This window comes from Oncorhynchus mykiss, chromosome 7 (assembly GCF_057628025.1).
Source record: "Oncorhynchus mykiss isolate SJ-2025 chromosome 7, ASM5762802v1, whole genome shotgun sequence".
NCBI classification, from domain to species: Eukaryota; Metazoa; Chordata; class Actinopteri; order Salmoniformes; family Salmonidae; genus Oncorhynchus; species Oncorhynchus mykiss.
The window spans coordinates 8,367,794-8,395,413 of NC_143028.1; the positions used below are offsets into that span (position 1 = coordinate 8,367,794).

Below are 27,620 nucleotides of genomic sequence, written 5' to 3' on the forward strand. Positions count from 1 at the left end.
TTAAAAAACTTGACTTTATTATTAAAGAGATGACAGGATGTTTGGGTCCATGGCATGACATTTCTATACATCTGTGCTATACAATGGACAGGATTTACAGACAGAGGTCTTGCAGTAGCGTCTTCTCTTGGCACGCCCTGATGAGAACTTGTGATTGGAAAGAAAGACAGGGGAGCCTGCTGGGAGAGGTTAAAACATCTCCAACTCTGCATCTCAAATGGCGCCCTATTATGTATGGTGCCCTATTATGTATGGTGCCATTTAGGACGCAGACAATAGCTTCATTGCCTCCTTTCCTTCATCCGCTCTGCTGACAGGTGAATGAAAGCAAGTCCTGGTAAGCATCTTCCATATCGCTTTCAGATCAGTGAAAAGGTTAGGGAGGCAAGGAAGCCACCTCTGACTATTGAGATGCACCCGAACACTACAGTATAGTCCATCATAGGGGGGGTTTGAAAGGCTAGTTTTGTCACCATTCCACTTGTAGCTTCTTCAAGGTTTAATGTCGCACTATGACAAAAGTATTTTCCCAGGGTTGTCTGAGTGGTCAGGAGAGAAAAGTGGCATAAGTTGGGTGCAACACGTTTGACAAATCTGTCTTGTACAATTAAGGAATTGAGCTGGTTCAACATGACAGATTCACAAGCAGAACAGAGGCCACAGTCTGCAAGGAGAATCAAGAGAAACCCAGTTAAAATAATACAAAACACCAATAAAATCCTAACGTCTGTCAGTCTTTTAGCCTTAGGGGCTGTGGGCATTGTTTTTGAATCTCTTTAGAGAGGTGGGTGGGAGCCTGCTGTGTTGGTTCCATAATACCGTTGTTAAACAGCTATAAGTGTTTATTAACAGTTATAAAACACACCGCAGACTTTAAGACACTGGTATGAAAAATAAACAAACGTCAGTAAGAAAAACTAAACAAAATATTCACAGAACATCAAAACAAACCAATCAAATCAAGACATTCTGTTCATTATCAAATGTACAATATGAAATTCACACGGTGATGGTAGCCTATCAGACACCTCAAAGAGGTGAGGGTGAACACAGCTGGAGGCTGGAGGCAGACTACTAAAATGACAGGCTTCTAAAACCACACCTCCCAAGAGGGGACTGTGAAAGAGTGGGAAACGTGGATGTGTGTATGGTGTATTGAGCGTGTGTGTTTGTTTGTGTGAGTAATTTGCCAATGACATTGGGGGAGGAGGCAGGGTTTCAAAATGTTCTGTTTGTTTATGTCATAGTGAAATGAATCCCAGTTAGCCCTATTTGTCTCGAGGTGTTAAAATGCAGGGCCAAATGGAATCTGTGAAGTCACCACTACAGCATCCTCCTATGGGTTCTCTTTCCAGAGCTCCGACTTTCCGACCTGAAGATCACTGAACAGACAACTGGGAATTCTGAAAAAAACTAGGTCAAATCATGACGTCAGTGATCTTCAGGTCGGAAAGTCGGAGCTCTGGAAAGAGGCCCGAGTTCCCGACTTGGAATTCCGAGTTGGATGACCGTTCAAAACGATTTTTCCCAGTTAGAGCTTGTTTTTTACCGAGTTCCCAGTTGTTTTGAACGCACTGAAGTCGGAGATTTCAGAGTTCCTAGTTGTTTTGAATGCGGTATTATCTCCACCTGGCTCTATTATGATGTCATCACAACAGATTCTGTCTGGCTCTTTTGTGATGTCAATGTTCTGTCTGGTTCTATTGTGATGTCATCACAACAGATTCCATCTAGCCCTACTTTGATGTCATCTTCATGTCATATATAAATACTATCAAGGCAGATTCCGTGTGGCTCTCTGTCCCTATGTTGTGACATGGTGGTGTGCGTCAGGTCAGATGTTGGAGGGCCGTCGCCCCCTGGTGGCCCCCAGTGAGGCCCTCAGACGGGGGTCTCTGGCCCGGTAGTGCTCGTTGAAGTCCAGTCTGAAGCTGAGGAAGCGCAGGCTCTCGTCTGGACTAGTCATTATCAGCACCAAGAACTGCTGCACTATGCCCTGAGAAGGAGCACAACCAACCACAGATGTTATACACTGAACACTACCACAGACAACCAGACGGTCCTATCCACTGAACACTACCACAGACAACCAGACGGTCCTATCCACTGAACACTACCACAGACAACCAGACTGTCCTATCCACTGAACACTACCACAGACAACCAGACTGTCCTATCCACTGAACACTACCACAGACAACCAGACTGTCCTATCCACTGAACACTACCACAGACAACCAGACGGTCCTATCCACTGAACACTACCACAGACAACCAGACTGTCCTATCCACTGAACACTACCACAGACAACCAGACTGTCCTATCCACTGAACACTACCACAGACAACCAGACGGTCCTATCCACTGAACACTACCACAGACAACCAGACTGTCCTATCCACTGAACACTACCACAGACAACCAGACTGTCCTATCCACTGAACACTACCACAGACAACCAGACTGTCCTATCCACTGAACACTACCACAGACAACCAGACTGTCCTATCCACTGAACACTACCACAGACAACCAGACTGTCCTATCCACTGAACACTACCACAGACAACCAGACGGTCCTATCCACTGAACACTACCACAGACAACCAGACGGTCCTATCCACTGAACACTACCACAGACAACCAGACGGTCCTATCCACTGAACACTACCACAGACAACCAGACTGTCCTATCCACTGAACACTACCACAGACAACCAGACTGTCCTATCCACTGAACACTACCACAGACAACCAGACGGTCCTATCCACTGAACACTACCACAGACAACCAGACTGTCCTATCCACTGAACACTACCACAGACAACCAGACTGTCCTATCCACTGAACACTACCACAGACAACCAGACTGTCCTATCCACTGAACACTACCACAGACAACCAGACTGTCCTAGTGAAAGCCACTGTGGCAGTGAGAAGAGAGTAAGACCCATACCTGGTAGAAGTGTGTTAGTATCCGTAGCTGAGAGCGCATTTTTGGTATGGTTTCCTGGAACTCTTGGATCCTCCTGTTCTCCTCTGCCTCCTGTTCAGCAGTCACGCCCCACTCACCCTGAAAACACACACACAGACAGGCAACATTAGAGGTGTCAAGTTTCAGAAGGAACTTTGTTGTTGCAGCATCAGTGTGGTATCAAAGTGTGGTACCAGAAACCCTAGACCCACTCCAATTTGCATACCGCCCCAACAGATCCACAGACGATGCAATCTCTATTGCACTCCACACTGCCCTTTCCCACCTGGACAAAAGGAACACCTACGTGAGAATGCTATTCATTGACTACAGCTCAGCGTTCAACACCATAGTGCCATCAAAGCTCATCAATAAGCTAAGGACCATGGGACTAAACACCTCCCTCTGCAACTGGATCCTGGACTTCCTGACAGGCTGCCCCAGGTGGTAAGGGTAGGTAACAACACATCCGCCACGCTGATCCTCAGCACAGGGGCCCCTCAGGGGTGCGTGCTCAGTCCACTCTTGTACTCCCTGTTCACTCATGGCTGCACGGCCAGGCACGACTCCAACACCATCATTAAGTTTGCAGGTGACACAACAGTGATCACCGACAACGACGAGACAGCCTATAGGGAGGTCAAAGACCTGGCCGTGTGGTGCCAGGACAACAACCTCTCCCTCAATGTGACCAAGACAAAGGAGATGATTGTGGACCACAGGAAAAGGAGGACCGAGCACGTCCCGAATCTCATCGACGGGGCTGTTGTGGAGCAGGTTGAGAGCTTCAAGTTCCTTGGTGTCCACATCAGCAACAAACTAACATGGTCCAAGCACACCAAGACAGTTGTGAAGAGGGCACGACAAAACCTATTCCCCCTCAGGAGACTGAAAAGATTTGGCATGGGTCCTCAGATCCTCAAAAGGTTCTACAGCTGCAACATCGAGAGAATCCTGACTGGTAGCATCACTGCCTGGTATGGTAACTGCTTGGCCTCCGACCGCAAGGTGCTACAGAGGGTAGTGCGAACGGCCCAGTACATCACTGGGGCCAAGCTTCCTGCCATCCAGGACCTCTATACCAGGCGGTGTCAGAGGAGGGCCCTTAAAATTCTCCAGCCACCGTAGTCATAGACTGTTCTCTCTGCTACCAGACGGCAAGCGGTCCCGGAGCGCCAAGTCTAGGTTCAAGAGGCTTCTAAACAGCTTCTACCCCCAAGCCATAAGACTCCTGAACATCTAATCAAATGGCTACCCAGACTATTTGCATTGCCCCCTCCCCCTCTTTTACACCGCTGCTACTCTCTGTTGTTATCATCTATGCATAGTCACTTTAATAACTATACCTACATGGACCTTTTACCTCAACTAACCGGTGCTCCCGCACATTGACTCTGTACCAGTACCCCCCTGTATATAGTCTCGTTATTTTACAGCTGCTCTTTAAATTACTCGTTACCTTTATTTCTTATCTGTATATTTTTTAACTGCATTGTTGGTTCAGGGCTTGTAAGTAAGCATTTCACTGTAAGGTCTACTACACCTGTTGTATTCGGCGCATGTGACTAATAGAATTTGATTTGAAAGAGTAACCAGTGCCATCTCTTGACTTCAGTAAATGAGTAACTAACACCCACACTAAACTGTTACAGATTCCCACTCTATGACCCCAGCATTCTCCCCATAGAGACATGACCTTCAACGTCTTCTCTACTCACATACTTCTCATTCAAGTAAACACACTCAACGGACAATATTTAAAGTTAATATAAAATCCAATATCCCCCCCATCACTGACCAACATCTTCTGCCACCCCAAACCCTCTTCCCTTGGACCTCAGTCTTATTTACAAGCTATTAAAAGAGAAACTTGGCAAACGGCGAGGCTGTGTTTGTTTTTCTAACACTTAAAGTTTAATGCTCTGATGCTCAGGGCCTGTTAAATCAATAAAATGACAACAACACCAGCATGGCCAATGGCCATTAAGGGGGAACTTGAGTTGGCCCCTGGCTGGGTTCCAGACGACTTAGAACAAACAGGACATGGGACTCTCTGAAGACTACATGTTCCTCCAATTACGCTCTATAACTAAAAGATATCATCATTATAGGTAGTTGAATTGGGCCAGTACACACCGGTACTGAAATACAACACCTCAAATGTTCTACTGCTTGAGTACCGGCAACCTCTTATAGAATATTGGCTTAAAAATATTGCAGAGTACCGGAACCTAAATATAAACCTTGTCAGCCGGTGATTGTCAAGCAAATAACTGCCAGTCTCACAGTAACAGACCGTTAATGAACATTAACACATTCAGCATCCCCTGGCTTCCACACCAATGAAGACCTTTGGAATGTCTACATTTCAAAAAGTCTAATAAAGCCATGTAATACAGCCCACACCTTCACAATAAATCCATGTAATACAGCCCACACCTTCACAATAAATCCATGAAATACAGCCCACACCTTCACAATAAATCCATGTAATACAGCCCACACCTTCACAATAAATCCATGTAATACAGCCCACACCTTCACAATAAATCCATGTAATACAGCCCACACCTTCACAATAAATCCATGTAATACAGCCCACACCTTCACAATAAATCCATGTAATACAGCCCACACCTTCACAATAAATCCATGAAATACAGCCCACACCTTCACAATAAATCCATGTAATACAGCCCACACCTTCACAATAAATCCATGTAATACAGCCCACACCTTCACAATAAATCCATGTAATACAGCCCACACCTTCACAATAAATCCATGTAATACAGCCCACACCTTCACAATAAATCCATGAAATACAGCCCACACCTTCACAATAAATCCATGTAATACAGCCCACACCTTCACAATAAATCCATGAAATACAGCCCACACCTTCACAATAAATCCATGTAATACAGCCCACACCTTCACAATAAATCCATGTAATACAGCCCACACCTTCACAATAAATCCATGTAATACAGCCCACACCTTCACAATAAATCCATGAAATACAGCCCACACCTTCACAATAAATCCATGTAATACAGCCCACACCTTCACAATAAATCCATGTAATACAGCCCACACCTTCACAATAAATCCATGTAATACAGCCCACACCTTCACAATAAATCCATGTAATACAGCCTACACCTTCACAATAAATCCATGTAATACAGCCCACACCTTCACAATAAATCCATGTAATACAGCCCACACCTTCACAATAAAGCCATGTAATACAGCCCACACCTTCACAATAAATCCATGTAATACAGCCCACACCTTCACAATAAATCCATGTAATACAGCCCACACTTTCACAATAAATCCATTATTTATTTTAGTCAGGTCTAAAGAAACATGACATGATGAAAATGTAGTCTATTTCAGAAGAACATAATAGCATACTCTGAAAGGTCCTGATCTGGCTGTGCCAAATGGCTGTGGGCTACACTCATTTAGCAGACAAGATTTGCTTAGAATTCTGTGGCATTATTTTTATCGTTTTTTATAGTATGAAGAATACAATTGAACAAAGCTAAATAAAATATAAAGGATGCTTTCTCCAAACGCCCACATGGGCTATTCTGTGTTGAGCAATTAACAAAAGAAACAGGTACTCCTATATGCTTAATTTAGAGCTATTTATGTACCTTTAGTTGTGATACAAATGTTGGGCTGTATGTTTTGATTTTTAATACATTCTAAGGCTGCATGATGTGACTCTAATGAGGATTTGAGAAAAGTTGCTTGAAAGGCATGAGCTCTGCTTTGTTTTTTGTGCAGACTGTACACACTTCATCAGTCTCTCATTTATAATTTGACCGGCACTTGATAATGACTCGAATTTCCCAGCGGCATCCCTTTCGTGTGGCCGTAATGCCCCTAAAAAAAGCAACTCTCACTCACTTGGCTCTCTGTCACGTGATCTAGTCTTTCTCACAGGCTACAAGTGAAGACAGACACATCGGGGGCGCAACTGCACCCATCCTTATCCAATTCCGAGGTGCATATTGAAGATGTTGGAAGAACTGTCCACATTTACTTTTTGTCAGCCAACAAGATGAGTAGGCCAAACGAACAGCAAAAGCACTACCCCCCAGAGTACAAATGACCTATTCTATATTTTATATAAATATATTCTATATTTTGTGTGAGAAAGAAATATTCCAAACAGTCTGGGACAGTTGTGGGATGTGATAGATCAAATTAATACAACCTCTTGCATCAAAGAAACATTTTTTTTACGCAATGAGGCTGACGCAACAGGTCAGAACATTTAGCTTAAATTGTTGATAAACTATTAGGCTATTTCCTCACATTATAACCGCAGCAATGCGCTCACGGCTACAAGCTCAAATGTTCCATTAACTGGAAAACACCATTATCAAAAGTTAGATTATGCATGTAATGCTTTTATTATAAAAAGGTGCATTTTTATGGTGAAAATTATCTTCCCCAAACTTGAAACTCACGTGCTGTTTATGTATGCCAGTTAGGCGCTACACCCTTTGTAAAGCGAATTAATGTGCTTCATTTTAAGAAGTTATTTGGCCACTTTAGTTGTGATACAAACCCTATCAAAACATATAGGCCTATGGGCTAGGCTACATTAGGTGTGGGACTATGATTGAAAAAGTTGCAAAAGAAAGTGATAATATATCATTCTTAAGTGATAGGCTAATATTGTCACCCATCAGACTGTTCTTGATTTAATCTGGTCTTTACATATACTAAATAATATATGTGAAATCTGTTTTGATTTAGAATGGACCATTATCATGCACCTGTCTCAAAACTGGGGCAGAGGGATAAAAATCTAGGCACTTAAATAGCAAATGGAGGACGCATTTATTTTCATGCCAGCCAGTAGGCTATACTCTTGTTGTACATATAAGCAATGTGCTTAATATTAGGAAAGTTTAAAAAAATAAAATATAGTAGGCTTAGCCAATAGAAAGCTGATGGGATCCTCCTGTTTTTAATAGAAGCCATCACTGTTTTCTCACACAATTGCATAGCCTATAGAAATGTGCGCAACATGAGCACTCATGAAGTTTTTGATTAGATTTTCAATTACATTTGCATTGATTTTAGAGTGCTGAGTACCAGGCAGTTAGCAAGTTTAGTAGACTACTAATGAACAACAGCAGCAGCAGCATCAGAGCTTGGAGAAGCCTAATTACCCTGACTAATCAGTCATGTGGAATTTGACTGCCCTCATGACTGCAGGTGTGGCGGTAATACGGTCACCGTAACAGCCCTAAGTGCTGGCATCCATTTCAGTCCACTTCAAGCCCCGATCCTTCTACCTCAGAATCCCTCTGCTTCTTCCGCTCCTCGTACTGCAGCCGCAGGGTGAGTTCCTCCAGGGCAGAGCGGTACAGAGAGTCCTGGGCACTCTGGAACTCTATGATCTGGTCAAAGATCGCCCTCAGCTGGTTCAACAAGGACTAGCGGGAGAGAAAAACATTTTAGATGACATTAGAGTTTATTAGTCACATGTACAGGGTCGCAGATGTAATAGCTGGGTACAGGGAAATTCTTAAAGGGATACTTAGAGATTTTGGCAATGAGGCCCTTCATCTAATTCCCCAGAGTCAGATGTACTCGCCGATACCATTTTTTTATGTCTCTGCGTGCACTTTGAAGGAAGTTGCTAACTACCTCTAGCGCAATTGCTAACTTGCGTTAGCACAATGACAAAATCTATGGCTATCTGCTAGCATGCTAGTAGATACGCATAAACTTCCAGTCATTGCGGTAAGACTAGTTAGCATTGGGTCATGAAACTACCTTCAACTTCCTTCATACTGGACACAGAGACATGAAAGTTTATCCACAAGTTCATCTGACTCTGGAGAAAATAGATAAAGGGCCTCATTGCCAACATCCCAAAGTATCCCTTTAAGCGCCAACAGTGCAGGTAAAAGAGAAGTGGACGTCAGTAAGTGCCTGTTAGAGTGTATGAGCATACGTGTGTGTCTCACCCTGCTGTTGGTGTCCAGTAGGCAGCGGGAGATGACAGAGTCTAAGAATCCTTCGTGGGCAGCGATGATGTGGTCTAGATCCTGGGCCTTCTCTACCTTGTTCCACAACTCATCCCAACAACACTCTAGCACCTGTACAGACACAGCCACAGACCCAGACAGACAGGGGAGGAGGGAGAGTGTGAGAGGAGTGAGAGGATTAGAGAGGAAGAAGGAAAAAAAGTACAGCCCCTGACCTCGAAGGTGATGTAGTACTGCATCTGGTGGATGAAGTGGACCATCTCATTGGCCAGGATGTGGCACTGGTGCAGCACGCCAGACAGCTCTGTAACACAACATCTAACATGTTACCCTGGCTGCCTTATCTACAGCTCTTCGGTACATGTCTCCCTCTGCTGGAGGTGAGAGGGAACTGCATGGTTGTGTGTGTGTGCGTGCGTGCATGTGTGTGTGTGTGTTCACCTGGCATGCTCTTAAGCAGCTTGGCGTTGCACATCTGTCCCTTCCAGATGTCGGTGAGGATGTACTCCATACGCTTGGCTCGCCACAGGAAGTTGAACACCCGCAGGTAGTGGCTCATGCACTCCCGTGTGAACACCTGCCACAGCCAGAACCAGCGAGAGAAACAGAAAGCAAGAAGAGAGAGACAAAGGAGAGAAAGAGAGAGAGACAAATTAGACAGAGAGAAAGACAAAGGAGACAGCGTGAAGAGAGAGAGAGAGCGTGAACACCTGTCACAGGGTAGCACAGCATTTACCCATGTTCTCTCACCATATCACAGAACAACACAAAAAACACCAGCCAGCACTTGACTTCATCTAACATGATTGACTGGTGGCCTTTGAATGAACATGTACAGTGGGGCAAAAAAATATTTAGTCAGCCACCAATTGTGCAAGTTCTCCCACTTAAAAAGATGAGAGGTCTATTTGCAAATAAATTCATTAAAAATCCTACAATGTGATTTTCTGGATTTTTTTTCTCATTTTGTCTGTCATAGTTGAAGTGTACCTATGAGGAAAATGACAGGCCTCTCATCTTTTTAAGTGGGAGAACTTGCACAATTGGTGGCTGACTAAATACTTTTTTGCCCCACTGTATAACAGAACAGAAAGAAACAACGTTCAGATGCTCCAGGTGGGCTTTTATGGATGAATGAAGAGAGAAGAGGAGAAGCTTTTTGGATTGCTTGAGAGGGTGTGTGTGTGTGTGGAGAGAGACAAGGCAACACCAGATAGGATGGTATGTGTATGTATGTAAAGTGCTGTGGTTACCGTGGCGATAGGACCCTCTACGTGGTAGTCTAAACTGAAGACGTCCCAGCCTGTATCCCCGGGAGACACCTACAGAAGGAGCACAGATGGGTTGATGACCAGGCTTTAGTTCAGAGGGATAACATGGTGCCAAGTTGACAGTTTGAAATCCAATAGGTAACTCTGACACATGTACATCCAGCATCCAGACATCAACCATCTAGGCTTCAGTTCAGAGGGCTAACAGTCTTGAGCAACGGGTTACCAGGTTGTGTTTCAAACCCCTGACTCAATACCGTGTTAGCCCACTGAGATAAAGCTTATGACAGCAGTAATGGTATGAGCTGTAGCCTATGACAGTAGTAATGGTATGAACTGTAGCCTATGACAGTAGTAATGTTATGAGCTGTAGCCTATGACAGTAGTAATGGTATGAACTGTAGCCTATGACAGTAGTAATGGTATGAACTGTAGCCTATGACAGTAATAATGGTATGAGCTGCAGCCTATGACAGTAGTAATGGTATAAGCTGTAGCCTATGACAGTAGTAATGGTATGAGCTGTAGCCTATGACAGTAGTAACGGTATGAACTGTAGCCTATGACAGTAGTAACGGTATGAACTGTAGCCTATGACAGTAGTAATGGTATGAGCTGCAGCCTATGACAGGAGTAATGGTATGAGCTGCATCCTATGACAGTAGTAATGGTATGAGCTGCAGCCTATGACAGTAGTAATGGTATGAACTGTAGCCTATGACAGTAGTAACGGTATGAGCTGTAGCCTATGACAGTAGTAATGGTATGAGCTGTAGCCTATGACAGAAATAATGGTATGAGCTCCAGTCTATGACAGTAGTAATGGAATGAGCTGTAGCCTATGACAGTAATAATGGTATGATCTGCAGCCTATGACAGTAGTAATGGTATGAGCTGTAGCCTATGACAGTAGTAATGGTATGAGCTGTAGCCTATGACAGTAGTAATGGTATGAGCTGCAGCCTATGACAGCAGTAATGGTATGAGCTGCAGCCTATGACAGTAGTAATGGTATGAGCTGCAGCCTATGACAGTAGTAATGGTATGAGCTGTAGCCTATGACAGTAGTAATGGTATGAACTGTAGCCTATGACAGTAGTAATGGTATGAGCTGCAGCCTATGACAGTAGTAATGGTATGAACTGTAACCTATGACAGTAGTAATGGTATGAACTGTAGCCTATGACAGTAGTAATGGTATGAGCTGCAGCCTATGACAGTAGTAATGGTATGAACTGTAGCCTATGACAGTAGTAATGGTATGAGCTGCAGCCTATGACAGTAGTAATGGTATGAACTGTAGCCTATGACAGTAGTAATGTTATGAGCTGCAGCCTATGACAGTAGTAATGGTATGAACTGTAGCCTATGACAGTAGTAATGGTATGAGCTGCAGCCTATGACAGTAGTAATGGTATGAACTGTAGCCTATGACAGTAGTAATGGTATGAACTGTAGCCTATGACAGTAGTAATGGTATGAGCTGCAGCCTATGACAGTAGTAATGGTATGAACTGTAGCCTATGACAGTAGTAATGGTATGAGCTGTAGCCTATGACAGTAGTAATGGTATGAGCTATAGCCTATGACAGTAATAATGGTATGAGCTGTAGCCTATGACAGTGGTAATGGTATGAGCTGCAGCCTACCTCCAGCAGGCGTACGTCCAGTCTCTTGAGGATCTCAGCGTTGTCATACTGGGCGTTGGTGGCCCTCACGGCTGTCTCCAGGATGCCTGTCAGGTTGTGTTGGTACAGAGTGGTGGCTGGGCGGGCCAGCTCTGGTCTGAAGGGACAAACACTAACATCAATATATATGACATGTAGGATGGGGTGGGTGGGTGTGTATTTGTGCGTACCCATCTGTCTGTACACCTGTGTGTGTGTGTATATGTGTGTATACGAACTTTAGCAGGTCCATGAGGTGGCGTATGAAGTCTCCCTGGCCCAGCAGCAGGTATCGTCTCATGGCCTGCAGGTGCTCCAGCAGCAGATAGTTCTGGTTGAGCACATTCAGCAGGTACTTGCTGGTTTCAAAGTAGGCTGCATCTATCTTCCCCTGGAACGCCCCCTCCAGGTCTGATAACAGCTCTGCAGCTACAGAGAGAGAGTTATTATCTGTGGTCATTATGTGGGTACTGGAGTTGGCACAACATGATGCATATTGAAATCATCTCTCAAGACCGTTTGCTGAACTCTGTATCTATAATTCAAGATAGAGTCTACATCCCAAATAGCACCCTATTCGCTTCAGAATGCACTACTTTTGACCGGGGGCTTCATAATGCACTACCTTTAACCCTTAAGGTTATGGTCAGAAGTAGTGTACTATAAAAGGGAAAAGGGTGGCATTTGGGACAGACAGGGTAAAAATACAACCCAACCCCTCCCCTTCCAACGCCAGTCAGTATGCAGTCATTCCCCTCAAGGACGAGGCTAAGGAAGGAACTGTAAAACCATTGATCAGCGACGGAGAGAGGAGCGAGACTAAATCCAGTCGATACGACAGTAAGTACCATAACAGTACAACCAGTTCTGATGCCAAACAGATCAATGCGGCTCTGCTCTCACTAGCTACAAACACTACAATGGCAAGACCAAGGCTTCTCTACTCTTGTCGAAAGACACTGCCTGCTCAATACACACTCTCTGGAGGTATATTATGTACAAATGTGTACCAAACACCAAATGCCTGTGTTGTATTGAGCTAGCCACTGACAGGCCCCTTTCACATTGTGTTGGGGTGGGGGAGAGAGGTCAGAGAGCATACCATCTTTGGGAGAGTCTGTAGACTTGGAGGCCGGGGTGATTTTCCCTGGTGAGGTTCTGTCATGGCACACCTGATGCAGGAAGTTAATGGACTTTCCAATGAGCAGAACCTACAGAGACAGAAGAGAAAGAGAGAATGAGCAAAAGTAACATGTGGATGCAAAGCTGGTATTTTTTACGTTGAGGATGAGATAATTGGTGTTTGTGTGTGTGTCTACCTTGCGGGCCTGGTCCATGGTGATGAAGGTGGGTATCATGGACTTCCTCAGTGAGTACTTGTCGTGCCACAGTCTGTCTGTCTTCACCGTGGGGTCAGATGCCACAAAGAACTGCAGGGAGAGAAATCACAATCACACCTTAAAAGACAGGACTCAACGATATCCGAACAACACAGGAGATTACTACAACAATGAATACTTATTACAGTAATGGAAAGAAAGTGAATGGTGGTTCCATCTCTCAGTCATGATCGTCACTGAGCCAGTGGTTCAACTTGAAAACCAAAATGGATGCTGATAAGTAGACATCAGTGTTACAAGGTGAAGACTTCTCTCCTAGGGGGTACAACAAGGGGGATTGAAAAGCCTTTTAGTAAACAAAAAGTATCTATATATAAAGTTTGATTTTAATTTCCGCTCTTCTTGTCATAATGAGTGTTTACAGTCTAACGCCACCTCCCAGCCGCCCCCTGGGCTGACAGAGGTGCCTGTAAGCTTCAGAGCTATACCCTCATTCCCCTCTGCTGGGAAGGAACAGCTCCATAACTACCACTTAGCCCTGCTACGGGGAGGGTCAATACAGGGGGCTTAAAACCAGTGTGCCCTTTGAAGCGTTCCCTTCTGAGAATAGCTCGGCAGTCGGTCTTGAAAGCCGCTACAACTCTCCTGTGCTCTGTGCTTGCCCAATCAGCACTTAGTCTCAGGTAGACGGAGTCTGAGAGGACGATTCAGCAGCAGGTGCATTAGGACTAGATTCACAGCGTTCTACTGTCCTGTAGTTGTGGAGACAGGGAGATGGATGGAGAGCAAGGACAGAGATAGGAGAGAGAGAAGAGAGGGCCATCACTCAGTTCCCCATTACCGTCCTCTCATCCATCCTCATTTGGAAGACCCCTCCCCCTCTCCCGTGCCCCTTTCCCTCCATCTCAGCTCAGAGATGAACCTGTCTGATGTCTGTGAGTCCACTTCAGACTGAGCTCAGTTACTACCATCCGGACTCTGACCTTGACAAACTAATGGAAGTGTGTGTGTGTATTATATTTAAGCAATAAGGAACAATGGGGTGTGGTATATGACCAATATACCATGGCTACGGGCTGTTCTGATGCACAACGCATCGCGGCGTGCCTGGGCACAGCCCCTTAGCTGTGCCTTATTGCTATTATAAACTGGTTACCAACGTAATTAGAGCAGTAAAAATAAATGTAAAAGCTGTCATCAAGGCCACCCTAGTTTGAGAAACAAGTCCTCAACTGGCAGCTTCATTAAATAGTACCTGCAAAACACCAGTTTCAACATCAACAGTGAAGAGGTGATTCCTTGATGCTGGCCTCCTAGGCAGAGTTCCTCTGTCCAGTGTCGGTGTTCTTTTGCCAAGCTTAATATTTTTTTTATTGGACAGTCTGACATATGGCTTTTACTTTGCAACTCTGCCTAGAAGGCCAGCATCCCAGAGTCGCCTCTTCACTGTTGACGTTGAGACTGGTGTTTTGTGGCCTGTAATCAAACCCACAAATGCTGATGCTCCAGACACTCAACTAGTCTAAAGAAGGCAAATTTTATTGCTTCTTTAAAATCAGCCTAACAGTTTTCAGCTGTGCTAACATAATTGCAAAACGGTTTTCTAATGATCAATTGGCCTTTTAAAATGGTAAACTTGGATTAGCGAATAACGTGCCATTGGAACACATGGTTGCTGATAAATGTAGATATTCCATTAAAAATCAGCTTCCAGCTACAATAGTCATTTACAATTTCAGATCAATTTGATGTTATTGTCATGGACAAAAAATGTGTGTGTGTGTGTATATATATATATATATATATATATATATATATATACACAGTTGAAGTCGGAAGTTTACATACACCTTAGCCAAATACATTTTAACTAAATTTTTCACAATTCCTGACATTTAATCCTAGTAAAAATTCTCTGTCTTTAGGTCAGTTAGGATCACCACTTTATTTTAAGAACGTGAAATGTCAGAATAATAGTAGAAAGAATGATTTCAGATTAGATTTATTTCATCACATTCCCATTGGGTCAGAAGTTTACACCTACTCAATTAGTATTTGGTAGCATTGCCTTTAAATTGTTTAACTTGGGTCAAATGTTTTTGAGTAGCCTTCCACAAGCTTCCCACAATAAGTTGGGTGAATTTTGGCCCATTCCTCCCAACAGAGCTGGTGTAACTGAGTCGGGTTTGTAGGCCTCCTTGCTCGCACACACTTTTTCAGTTCTGAATTGTTCTATAGGATTGATCCAATACCTTGACTTTGTTGTCCTTAAGCCATTTTGCCACAACTTTGGAAGTGTGCTTGGGGTCATTGTCCATTTGGAAGACCCATTTGCGACCAAGCTTTAACTTCCTGACTGATGTCTTGAGATGTTGCTTCAATATATCCACATAATTTTCCTACCTCATGATGCCATCTATTTTGTGAAGTGCACCAGTCCCTCCTGCAGCAAAGCACCCCCACAACATGATGCTGCCACCCCCGTGCTTCACGGTTGAGATGGTGTTCTTCGGCTTGCAAGCCTCCCCCTTTTTCCTCCAAACATAAGGATGGTCATTTTGGCCAAACAGTTCTATTTTTGTTTCATCAGACCAGAGGACATTTCTCCAAAAAGTACAATCTTTGTCCCCATGTGCAGTGGCAAACCAGAGTCTGGCCTTTTTATGGCGGTTTTGGAGCAGTGGCTTCTTTCTTGTTGAGCGGCCTTTCAGGTTATGTCGATATAGGACTCGTTTTACTGTGGATATAGATACTTTTGTACCGGTTTCCTCCAGCATCTTCACACGGTTCTTCGCTGTTGTTCTGGGATTGATTTTCACTTTTCACACCAAAGTACATTCATCTCTAGGAGACAGAACGCGTCTCCTTCCTGAGTGGTATGACGGCTGCATGGTCCCATGGTGTTTATACTTGCGTACTATTGTTTGTACAGATGAATGTGGTACCTTCAGGCTTTTGGAAATTGCTCCCAAGGCTGAACCAGACTTATATATATATATATATATATGGTGTGTGTATTAAATATATGGTGTGTGTATTAAATATATGGTGTGTGTATTAAATATATGGTGTGTGTATTAAATATATATATGTATGCATGTATGTATTTTATATATATATATATATATGGTGTGTACATTAAATATATGGTGTGTGTGCGCGCGTCACCTCATGGTAAGTGTCCTCCAGCTCTCCGTCGTAGATCCAGCGATAGAGGAAGTTGAGGATGGGATGTGACACCAGGCTGAGGATGTGCTGCACCAGAGCTCTCATCTGAGGGTCCCCTGTCTTCCCATAGGCATGGACCGCTGACGCCAGTTCCCCTCCCTTCCTCCCTACACACACAACATTTGAACCACACACACTATTTAAATGGATACTTGATGGTACCAATCAGCAGGTGCCACAGACACACAACTCTACCTTGGCAGAAGTCAACGAGGGCAGCCAGGGTTTTGAGGCGGACTTTAGGGTCGTAGGTCCAGACTAGGAGACGTCTGAGGGTCAGACTGCTCTCCACTCCCAGGTTCACTCCCTGGTCATCCTCCACCTGCAACTGTCAAACACACCTTCACATGTCCTGTAGCCTAAATGGGTTTTCCTCTTCAAGGGCTAAGAACAAAGTTCATTCACTTGAATAAGGCAGTACAGTGTTTTGAGAGGTAGAGAAAGGTGTGCGTCTTACCTGTGAGTGCAGCACTGCCAGAAGTCTGTAGTACTCCTTCAGTTCCTGATGCAGGGAGGCACAGAAGCTCTGTCCCACCAGGCCGAAGGCTCGGTCCAGACTGCGCGAGTCAGTGTACTTCCTGATCTTGTTGTGGAGCCAGCCCAGCTCAGCCAATCGGTTACTGGTGTCCCTCAGAGACTTACAGAGAACCACCTAGGGACACACTGGAGAAGTTACGACAGGAGAATGCACACGCAGGCACACAGGCACGACGAGGTGTTGATACTCACCGTCTCTACTTTAGACAGAATAATAAAACATGATTGTCTCTAATAATGTTCCATTTCTGTATTCTGTTCTAATTATTCCGGAAACCGTGTTAGATTGAATAGGGCTTATAGCGTAACTGATGACTTCAAAAAGACTCCAGGAAACACCCTTGACGACTAGATTTGGCTCCCGTGTTCTCGTCCGATACAGTGATCCGAGGCCAGCGCATTGACAGCAGGCTATATATATATATATATTTATTTTTAAACACTGAGAAGATGTATAGCTGAAACAGGTCGACTGTAATTTGTAGGAATATTAGAAGGGAGGAAAGTTGTAATGAATCCTTGATGGATGATAGAGGGACACCATCGATGTGGCTCCTAACCAAAGAGCCAACTATTGATCTGTCAAGCTTTTTACCCCTTTTAGAAACAGATCATCAGCCTTGATGTCAGCAGCACTACAGCTGAATCTGAAAAACGCTGTCGGCCGGTTCTACAACAGCCATGATGTCAGCAGCACTACAGCTGAATCTGAAAAACGCTGTCGGTCGGCCGGTTCTACAACAGCCATGATGTCAGCAGCACTACAGCTGAATCTGAAAAACGCTGTCGGTCGGCCGGTTCTACAACAGCCATGATGTCAGCAGCACTACAGCTGAATCTGAAAAACGCTGTCGGTCGGTTCTACAACAGCCATGATGTCAGCAGCACTACAGCTGAATCTGAAAAACGCTGTTGGTCGGTTCTACAACAGCCATGATGTCAGCAGCACTACAGCTGAATCTGAAAAACGCTGTCGGTCGGTCGGTTCTACAACAGCCATGATGTCAGCAGCACTACAGCTGAATCTGAAAAACGCTGTTGGTCGGTTCTACAACAGCCATGATGTCAGCAGCACTACAGCTGAATCTGAAAAACGCTGTCGGTCGGCCGGTTCTACAACAGCCATGATGTCAGCAGCACTACAGCTGAATCTGAAAAACGCTGTCGGTCGGCCGGTTCTACAACAGCCATGATGTCAGCAGCACTACAGCTGAATCTGAAAAACGCTGTCGGTCGGTCGGTTCTACAACAGCCATGATGTCAGCAGCACTACAGCTGAATCTGAAAAACGCTGTCGGTCGGCCGGTTCTACAACAGCCATGATGTCAGCAGCACTACAGCTGAATCTGAAAAACGCTGTCGGCCGGTTCTACAACAGCCATGATGTCAGCAGCACTACAGCTGAATCTGAAAAACGCTGTCGGCCGGTTCTACAACAGCCATGATGTCAGCAGCACTACAGCTGAATCTGAAAAACGCTGTCGGTCGGTCGGTTCTACAACAACCATGATGTCAGCAGCACTACAGCTGAATCTGAAAAACGCTGTCGGCCGGTTCTACAACAGCCATGATGTCAGCAGCACTACAGCTGAATCTGAAAAACGCTGTCGGTCGGTTCTACAACAGCCATGATGTCAGCAGCACTACAGCTGAATCTGAAAAACGCTGTCGGCCGGTTCTACAACAGCCATGATGTCAGCAGCACTACAGCTGAATCTGAAAAACGCTGTCGGTCGGCCGGTTCTACAACAGCCATGATGTCAGCAGCACTACAGCTGAATCTGAAAAACGCTGTCGGTCGGCCGGTTCTACAACAGCCATGATGTCAGCAGCACTACAGCTGAATCTGAAAAACGCTGTCGGTCGGCCGGTTCTACAACAGCCATGATGTCAGCAGCACTACAGCTGAATCTGAAAAACGCTGTCGGCCGGTTCTACAACAGCCATGATGTCAGCAGCACTACAGCTGAATCTGAAAAACGCTGTCGGCCGGTTCTACAACAGCCATGATGTCAGCAGCACTACAGCTGAATCTGAAAAACGCTGTCGTTCGGTTCTACAACAGCCTTGATGTCAGCAGCACTACAGCTGAATCTGAAAAACGCTGTCGGTCGGTCGGTTCTACAACAGCCATGATGTCAGCAGCACTACAGCTGAATCTGAAAAACGCTGTCGGTCGGTTCTACAACAGCCTTGATGTCAGCAGCACTACAGCTGAATCTGAAAAACGCTGTCGGTCGGCCAGTTCTACAACAGCCATGATGTCAGCAGCACTACAGCTGAATCTGAAAAACGCTGTCGGTCGGCCGGTTCTACAACAGCCATGATGTCAGCAGCACTACAGCTGAATCTGAAAAACGCTGTCGGTCGGTCGGTTCTACAACAGCCATGATGTCAGCAGCACTACAGCTGAATCTGAAAAACGCTGTCGGTCGGCCGGTTCTACAACAGCCATGATGTCAGCAGCATTACAGCTGAATCTGAAAAACGCTGTCGGTCGGCCGGTTCTACAACAGCCATGATGTCAGCAGCACTACAGCTGAATCTGAAAAACGCTGTCGGTCGGCCGGTTCTACAACAGCCATGATGTCAGCAGCACTACAGCTGAATCTGAAAAACGCTGTCGGTCGGCCGGTTCTACAACAGCCATGATGTCAGCAGCATTACAGCTGAATCTGAAAAACGCTGTCGGTCGGCCGGTTCTACAACAGCCATGATGTCAGCAGCATTACAGCTGAATCTGAAAAACGCTGTCGGTCGGTTCTACAACAGCCATGATGTCAGCAGCACTACAGCTGAATCTGAAAAACGCTGTCGGCCGGTTCTACAACAGCCATGATGTCAGCAGCGCTACAGCTGAATCTGAAAAACGCTGTCGGTCGGCCGGTTCTACAACAGCCATGATGTCAGCAGCACTACAGCTGAATCTGAAAAACGCTGTCGGTCGGCCGGTTCTACAACAGCCATGATGTCAGCAGCACTACAGCTGAATCTGAAAAACGCTGTCGGTCGGCCGGTTCTACAACAGCCTTGATGTCAGCAGCACTACAGCTGAATCTGAAAAACGCTGTCGGTCGGTTCTACAACAGCCATGATGTCAGCAGCACTACAGCTGAATCTGAAAAACGCTGTCGGTCGGTCGGTTCTACAACAGCCTTGATGTCAGCAGCACTACAGCTGAATCTGAAAAACGCTGTCGGTCGGTTCTACAACAGCCATGATGTCAGCAGCACTACAGCTGAATCTGAAAAACGCTGTCGGTCGGCCGGTTCTACAACAGCCATGATGTCAGCAGCACTACAGCTGAATCTGAAAAACGCTGTCGGTCGGTTCTACAACAGCCATGATGTCAGCAGCACTACAGCTGAATCTGAAAAACGCTGTCGGTCGGCCGGTTCTACAACAGCCATGATGTCAGCAGCACTACAGCTGAAACTGAAAAATGCTGTTGGTCGGACGGATCTACAACAGCCATGATGTCAGGGAGTCAGCTAGCGATGAAACAGGGTAATCTGTCAATAACTGGTCTAGCTAGTATGGATGGAAGTACGGCGCTGTCTACATTAAACATTTTAGTCATTTAGCAAGACACTCTTATCCAGAGAGACTTACAGGAGCAATTAGGGTTAAGTGCCTTGCTCAAAGGCACAGACAGATTTTTCACCTAGTCAGCTTGGGGATTCAAACCAGAGACTTTTGGTTTCTGGCCCAACGCTCTTAACCTCTAGCCTACCTACCATGGTGCGTGTAAACACAACACGTTGACTAACTAACATATACGCAGTGTACAAAACATTAGGAATACCTGCTCTCTCCATCACTTCACCCTCTGAATGGCACACATACACAATCCACTTCAATCAGTGTAGATGAAGGGGAGGAGACAGGTTAAAGAAGGATTTTTAAGCCTTGAGACATGGATTGTGTATGTGTGCCATTCAGAGGGTGAATGCGCTAGACAAAATAATTAAGTGCCTTTGAATGGGGGTGGGTATGGTAGTAGGTGTCAGGCACACCGGTTTGAGTGTGTCAAGAAGTGTAACGCTGCTGGGTTTTTCACACGCAACAGTTTCCCGTGTGTATCAAGAAGGGTCCACCAACCAAAGGACACCCAGCCAACAAGACAACTGGGATGTATTGGAGTCAACATGGGTCAGCATCCCTGTGGAACGCTTTTGACACTTTGTAGTCCATGCCCTGACAAATTGAGGCTGTTATGAGGGCAAAAGGGGGTGCAACTCAATATTAGAAAGGTGTTCCCTAATGTTTTGTACACTCAGTGAAAGGTCAAATAAGCTTATGAAGTTGGTTATCAGTTTTTGCATTCGTCAGGGAAATATTTCAGGAACAAGGGGCACAAACTGAAATACCAAAGACACCTTGGACATTGTTCACGTATGACCGAATGTTCAGGTCACCTTGGAGTCGATCTTGTAGCAGTTGTCTGTGTTGCTCATCTTAATGAACTTGCCGTCGATCCCCTGGAAGACATACAGGATGTCTCTGACCAGTGCAGCCTCACCAACCTCCGCTGGAGAGGAGAAGAACGAGGGATTCAGAAAAGCAACAAAAAGTAGGACAACATTAACGAAAGCCATAAAAGTTACAGTACCAGTCAAAAGTTTGGACATAACATCATTCAATTGTTTAAAAAAATATATATTTTCTACATTGTAGAATAACAGTGAAGACGTCAAAACCATGAATTAACACACATGGAATCATGTAGTAAGCAAAAAAGTGTTAAACAAATCTAAATATATATATAGATTCCATATGTGTTATTCATAGTTTTGATGTCCTCACTATTATTCTACTATGTAGAAAATAGTACAAATAAAGAAAAACCCTGGAATGAGTAGGTGCTGTATCTCTCTGTATATCTATTTAAGTCAGCCCCCAACCCTGTCAGAGGAGCACCAAGACAAATTAAATACCGGGAGAGCAACTAAACGGTTTATGAAATGAGGCGATTATGTGAGGTGGTTCTTACTGCAGAACAGGAACATTTCATTGCAGACTTGGTACATTTCCCTCAGACCTAATCTCTTTCTGTTTAATATTGAGTATTCAGTTTGCAGAGCCACTGTGCAGAGTCTTTTACCATTACAGGCCCCCTACCCAACTTCTGCCTACGTTACAAAATGTCCTCCAACCGTGAAGCATGTCCCAACTACGCCATGTAGTTCCATACACAAAAAAGTAGGCTTATACATCCCAACAATATCAGTCCCCACCCCCAACTCACCAGTGAGGTCCCCGTCATGGCGTGGCCTGGGGGCCCGGGTGGACAGGGGTGAGGGGGCGAGCGGGGCCCGTGAGGTAGGTGCAAGGGCGGAGGAGTTGGGGAGGGCCCACGCCAGCCGAGAGCCCAGCTGCTGCCCTGCTGCTGTCTGGGGTGGGTGTCTGGAGAGAGCAAACATAGAAATGTTTAATGGACCATTTTGTATGTTTACATCCGTGTAACTATAGACATTTTTTCTCCCCCTCGACATGCATAAAAACTTCCCCTATACATGTTGGTTCTCCTAATGCAAACTGTCTTGTAGGACCATTACCATTAATAGCCTGTTAATGATGCCTCAGCTCCAAATTACTTTTATAGTGTTGATGATGATCCACTCAACCACCCACTAATCAGATACTTACCCTGGCACTAGACGAGTATAGCCAGACTAATTATACACAAGTGCTTGTGGGGTTGTGGAGAAGGACATGCATAATTGATGCTCACAACGGAATGGAAATACCCTGCTACAACAAATGGCTACAAAGAAAAATATTTTTTTTAACATGTCCTACTAATTTAAGACCCCTTCATATTCTGAAGGTTCATTGGTTACTCAGATGTGGTGCTGATCTACAACAAAAGCATACACTTCCTGCAAGTCCACAGGAACAACACTGAAGAAAGTCTAGAGTCATGTACGACTGACTACGGAGTCCTGGGTGCTGACCGGACAAACAGGGTTCCATCGATTGGCCTTACCCGGCCAGCAGGGGCTGAGGGGTGGGTGTGGGCCCGTTGAGGGAGTACACCCCCAGGCTGCTGATGCCACTGGTGCCCATGCTGGTGGAGATCTGGACGCCCCCAGGCCCCGAGCGCTCGGGGTAGCTGAGTGGCAGGCTCCCAGGTCGGGTGCAGTAGAACGGGGTGGAGTGGGCGTCCCGGGGGAGGGCCTGGGCAAACAGCGCCCCATAGCTGCCAACCTGGGAATGACATGCTATCATTAAATCAATGATGTATCAATGAAATAATTAAAATGTGGAATAACATGGAACATTTAATAGAATAGCTATTTCTGCTATTAATGGAGTTCTACAGAACTAACATGGTCACGATGGAATTACTGTTTGTGATGATGCAGTCTAGAGGATTATAATGCTTCCATTTTCTGTATCTACAGTACCCGTCAAAAGTTTGGACACACAAAGGTTTATCTTTATTTCTACTATTTCCAACGTCGAAAAATAGTGAAGACATCGAAACTATGAAAAAACACATATGGAATCATGTAGTAACCAAAAAAAGTGTTGGTTACTAAATATATTTTATATTTGAGATTCTTCAAAGTAGCCACCCTTTGCCTTGACAGCTTTGCACACTCTTGGAATCTCTCAACCAGCTTCATGAGGTAGTCACCTGGAATGCATTTCAATCAACAGCTGTGCCTTGTTAAAAGTTCATTTGTGGAATTTCTTTCCTTCTTAACGCATTTGACCCAATCAGTTGTGTAGTGGCAAGGTAGGGGTGGTATATAGAAAATAGCCCAATTTGGTAAAAGACCAAGTCCATATTATGGCAAGAACAGCTCAAATAAGCAAAGAGAAATGACAGTCCATCATTACTTTAAGACATGAGGTCAGTCAATACGGAAAATTTCAAGAACTTTGAAAGTTTCTTCAAGTGCAGTCGCAAAAACCATCAAGCGCTATGATGAAACTGGCTCTCATGAGGACCGCCAGAGGAAAGGAAGACCCTGAGTTACCTCTGCTGCAGAGGATAAGCTCATTAGAGTTACCAGCCTCAGAAATTGCAGCCCAAATATATGCTTCACAGAGTTCAGTAGCAGACATCTCAACATCAACTGTTCAGAGGAGACTGTGTGAATCAGGCCTTCGTGGTCGAATTGCTGTAAATAAACCACTACTAAAGGACACCAATAAGAAGAATAGACTTGGTTGGACCCAGAAACACGAGCAATGGACATTAGACCTGTGGAAATCTGTCCTTTGGTCTGATGAGTCCAAATTGGAGATTTTGGGTTGCAACCGCCGTTTCTATGTGAGAGTAGGTGAACGGATGATCTCCGAATGTGTGGTTCCCACCGTGAAGCATGGAGGTGGTGGTGTGATGGTGCTTTGCTGGTGACACTGTCAGTGATTTATTTAGAATTCAAGGCACACTTAACCAGCATGGCTACTACAGCATTCTGCAGCGAAACGCCATCATATCTGGTTTGCACTTAGTGGGACTATCATTTGTTTTCCAACAGGACAATGACCCAACACACCAACACACCAACAGGACAATGACCCAACACAGTGCTGCATCAGATGACCTGGCCTCCACAATCACTCGATCTCTACCCAATTGAGATGGTTTCGATGAGTTGGACCGCAGAGTGAAGGAAAAGCAGCCAACAAGTGCTCAGCATATGTGGGAACTCCTTCAAGACTGTTGGAAAAGCATTCCAGGTAAAGCTGGTTGAGGGAATGCCAAGAGTACAAAGCGGTTATCAAAGCAAATGGTGGCTACTTTGCAGAATCTAAAAAATATTTGAATTTGTTTAACACTTTTTTGGATACTACATGATTCCATATGCGTTAATAAGTAGGTGTGTCCAAACTTTTGACTGTACTGTATATATATATAGCTATGGTTAGTGTGTATGTACAGACCCAATTGGTTTATTCAGTCCCAGCAGTAATGGCTCTCTTCTGTTTGCCTGCTCTCTGTGGTGTGGCACACTGGGTCCCTTGCCCTCCTCCTACAGTGTGTGTGTGTGTGTGTGTGTGTGTGTAGCACTGTGGTGTAATGACAAGTATACCCACCCTGGACGGTTTCCTGGGGTCCTCACAGAGACTGAGCAGCAGGTATAAGACGGACCACCTGTGTTTCAGCACCCCCTGTTAATGGAAAGCAAAACACACCGATTCTCAATTGGTTCTCCTTTCAAAGCCAATAGAAGTATGCATATGCACCAGGGTATTTGGAACAGAAGACTGACCTGAGTCTGCAGCTTTCTGTGGAGCTCAGAGAACAGGGCAGCGTCACCCTCTCTCCTCTGCTTCAGTACTGGAGAACCAAAGGACAAGACAAACAGAATCAGACCACTAAATAAACAGACATACACCAATTCCAAAAACAGTTGATTAAAGGGGGCTCAACTCCACTCTGAACAAGGGTAAGTGCTGTTTTTTTATCTTATTTACTATGCTTAGCGATCGATGAGATGGTCATTAGTGGCATTACTCCGACTACAAACAAAATCTATTGAGATTTACTATTATGGAGACTCCTAACAAACGTATTTCTTTATTGTCAAATGTACAATGCTGTCACCTTTAACACGAGACAGAAAAGCTCTACTGGGAAAACAACAACAAAAGACCACATTAACAAAGGATGCATGTTTGCAAAGGTAACAGAGAAAGCGCAAACCAGTGATGTGCAGATGCCACTTTCGACTGTTGAGATGGATCCTCTCAAAGAGGATTCACGCAGCAAACCTGTCCAGTTTAGGTCACTCACATTATTGTCTCTAATAATAGGTCATAGGTCACTCACGTTCTTTTTTGATCTTCTCTGACACTAGGAACTCATCCCTCTCAATGGTGGGAGCATAGTTACTCCCGACGACTCTCACAGCATACTGGAACTGGTGGGCTACTTCAGCTGAAATGTGAAATAGGGTTGAGTTGAAGTATTGAGCATGGAATATTGGCTTTTCCCAAACCATGTCACTACTAGTGAATGAATCTTTCAGACTGGTTCAAATCTTACAGATGCAGAACGTTTCCCCTCAATCAGTAGCTAGCTCCCAATCTTACACTTTCTGGTAGTCATGCCAAGTGATAGAAAATTAAACGTTAGTACCTGCGCTCTAAAAAGTCGGGTAAACAATACTTTCCGGTTAATATTTTGTCTCATATTTCGAGCAGCTGAAAGACTTAACTGCACAGACAACCGGTATAGTAAGTTCAAACGTAATTGTATTCAACATTCTGGCTTGTAAGGAAAATGTCCACGATTGTGCAGTGCTTTGTTTCAGACTGTATAACTTTACCAAGAATTGGTATCAAAGTCAGATTTATTGGGCAAACTTTCTGGCTATCCCTAACTAGCTAACTTATTTGAAACAAGGCGTGGTTGGACTGTTGTCAACCGTATCTGCAGCTACCTATATCTATCTAGCTATGACACACTTTTGGTAGTTAGCTAGTTAAAGCCTTGGATATAGCCATCACCTAAATACAAATAAGGGTCGCGCTAACGTTAGCTAGATGGCTAACTAGCTGTGGTCCATACATAGCATGCCATCTCTGACCTGGCTGGCTAGGTGTACAGTTACTAGCTAGCCTAAGCTAACTAGCATTGGCTGTCACACAAACTTGACTTAACTACAAACTTATTTAGCTACTGTAGCTAGATGGCGAGCTGAACGCTGGTATACAACTGTTATATCAGCATCACTGTTAAATGTTAGCTAGCTAGCAACAGACCAGGCTAGCTGCACATAACCGCGCCTGGGCAATCTAACTAGCTAGCATCATAGCTACCTTCGCTCTTCCCAGTGATCCTGCAGCAGAGACTTTGAAGGAGGACGTTGGGGGACTTTTGATCTAGGGCAGCCATTGCGTTGCAGTCTTTAGTTTTCCTTATCAGACGCCAGCGATACTATTGGATGCAGTTGTACCCACTACGATTGCTCTTGCTTTGGGTTTCCACTCTCAGTAACAACCATTTTAACGGAACCCGCCGAAAGCGTTGCTAGCAAGAAGAGATGGGAAAAATAAATGAAAATATTACCCTCCAAAACAAGGCAATGGCACTAAAGGTTCCCGTGTCAGTTGTTCCTAGCCTTCCCCCCATGCTTATGGTGGTCAAATTGTAAGCGAAGTAGATAGCCAGTTGACTGTTAATTTTGAAATACATTTTCAATGTTCATTTTAAATTATTTTATTGGAATTAATTGCAATGAAATACAGACTTATCGAAAGACAGTTATTTTGCATATTTGCATTTCAGAACCAGGAGAGTGGACAGTTCCCAGACTTGGGGTACAAGGCAAGCATTTCATGACCCAAGTAGTGGACAGCTTTCTCTCTCAATTCAATTTCAATTCAGGGGCTTTATTGGCATGGAAAACATATGTTTACATTGCCAAAGCAAGTAAAGTAGATAATAAATAAATGTGAAATTAACAATACAAATTAACAGTAAACATGACACTCATAAAAGTTCCAAAAGAATAAAGACATTTCAAATGTTATATTATGTCAATATACAGTATTGTAACAATGTGCAAATAATTAAAGTACAAAAGGGAAAATTAATAAACATAAATATGG

General features: G+C 44.5%; 1 protein-coding gene across 2 annotated transcripts; it reads right to left on the minus strand.

The window, feature by feature from the left end:
• Positions 1-27,159, minus strand: tubgcp3 (tubulin gamma complex component 3). 2 transcript variants are annotated; one of them, XR_016497068.1, is made up of 22 exons: positions 26,829-27,159; positions 25,837-25,944; positions 25,277-25,344; positions 25,101-25,175; positions 23,035-23,255; positions 22,294-22,451; positions 21,464-21,576; positions 16,966-17,160; positions 16,704-16,836; positions 16,449-16,615; positions 13,260-13,370; positions 13,043-13,151; positions 12,180-12,369; positions 11,923-12,058; positions 10,256-10,324; positions 9,444-9,579; positions 9,218-9,306; positions 8,982-9,113; positions 8,304-8,444; positions 2,959-3,075; positions 1,488-1,996; positions 1-1,372 (listed from the first exon to the last, which is right to left on the minus strand). XR_016497068.1 is itself a non-coding variant. In XM_021608569.3 (21 exons), exons 1-21 carry the CDS (start codon positions 26,902-26,904, stop codon positions 1,835-1,837), a joined length of 2,706 nt encoding a protein of 901 aa, XP_021464244.2. In that variant the 5' UTR covers positions 26,905-27,096; the 3' UTR covers positions 1-1,834. The 2 variants fall into 2 exon arrangements, 1 of the variants encoding a protein (XP_021464244.2); XM_021608569.3 differs by having other exon boundaries at positions 1-1,996; positions 26,829-27,096.
• Between the last annotated feature and the right edge of the window lie 461 nt (positions 27,160-27,620).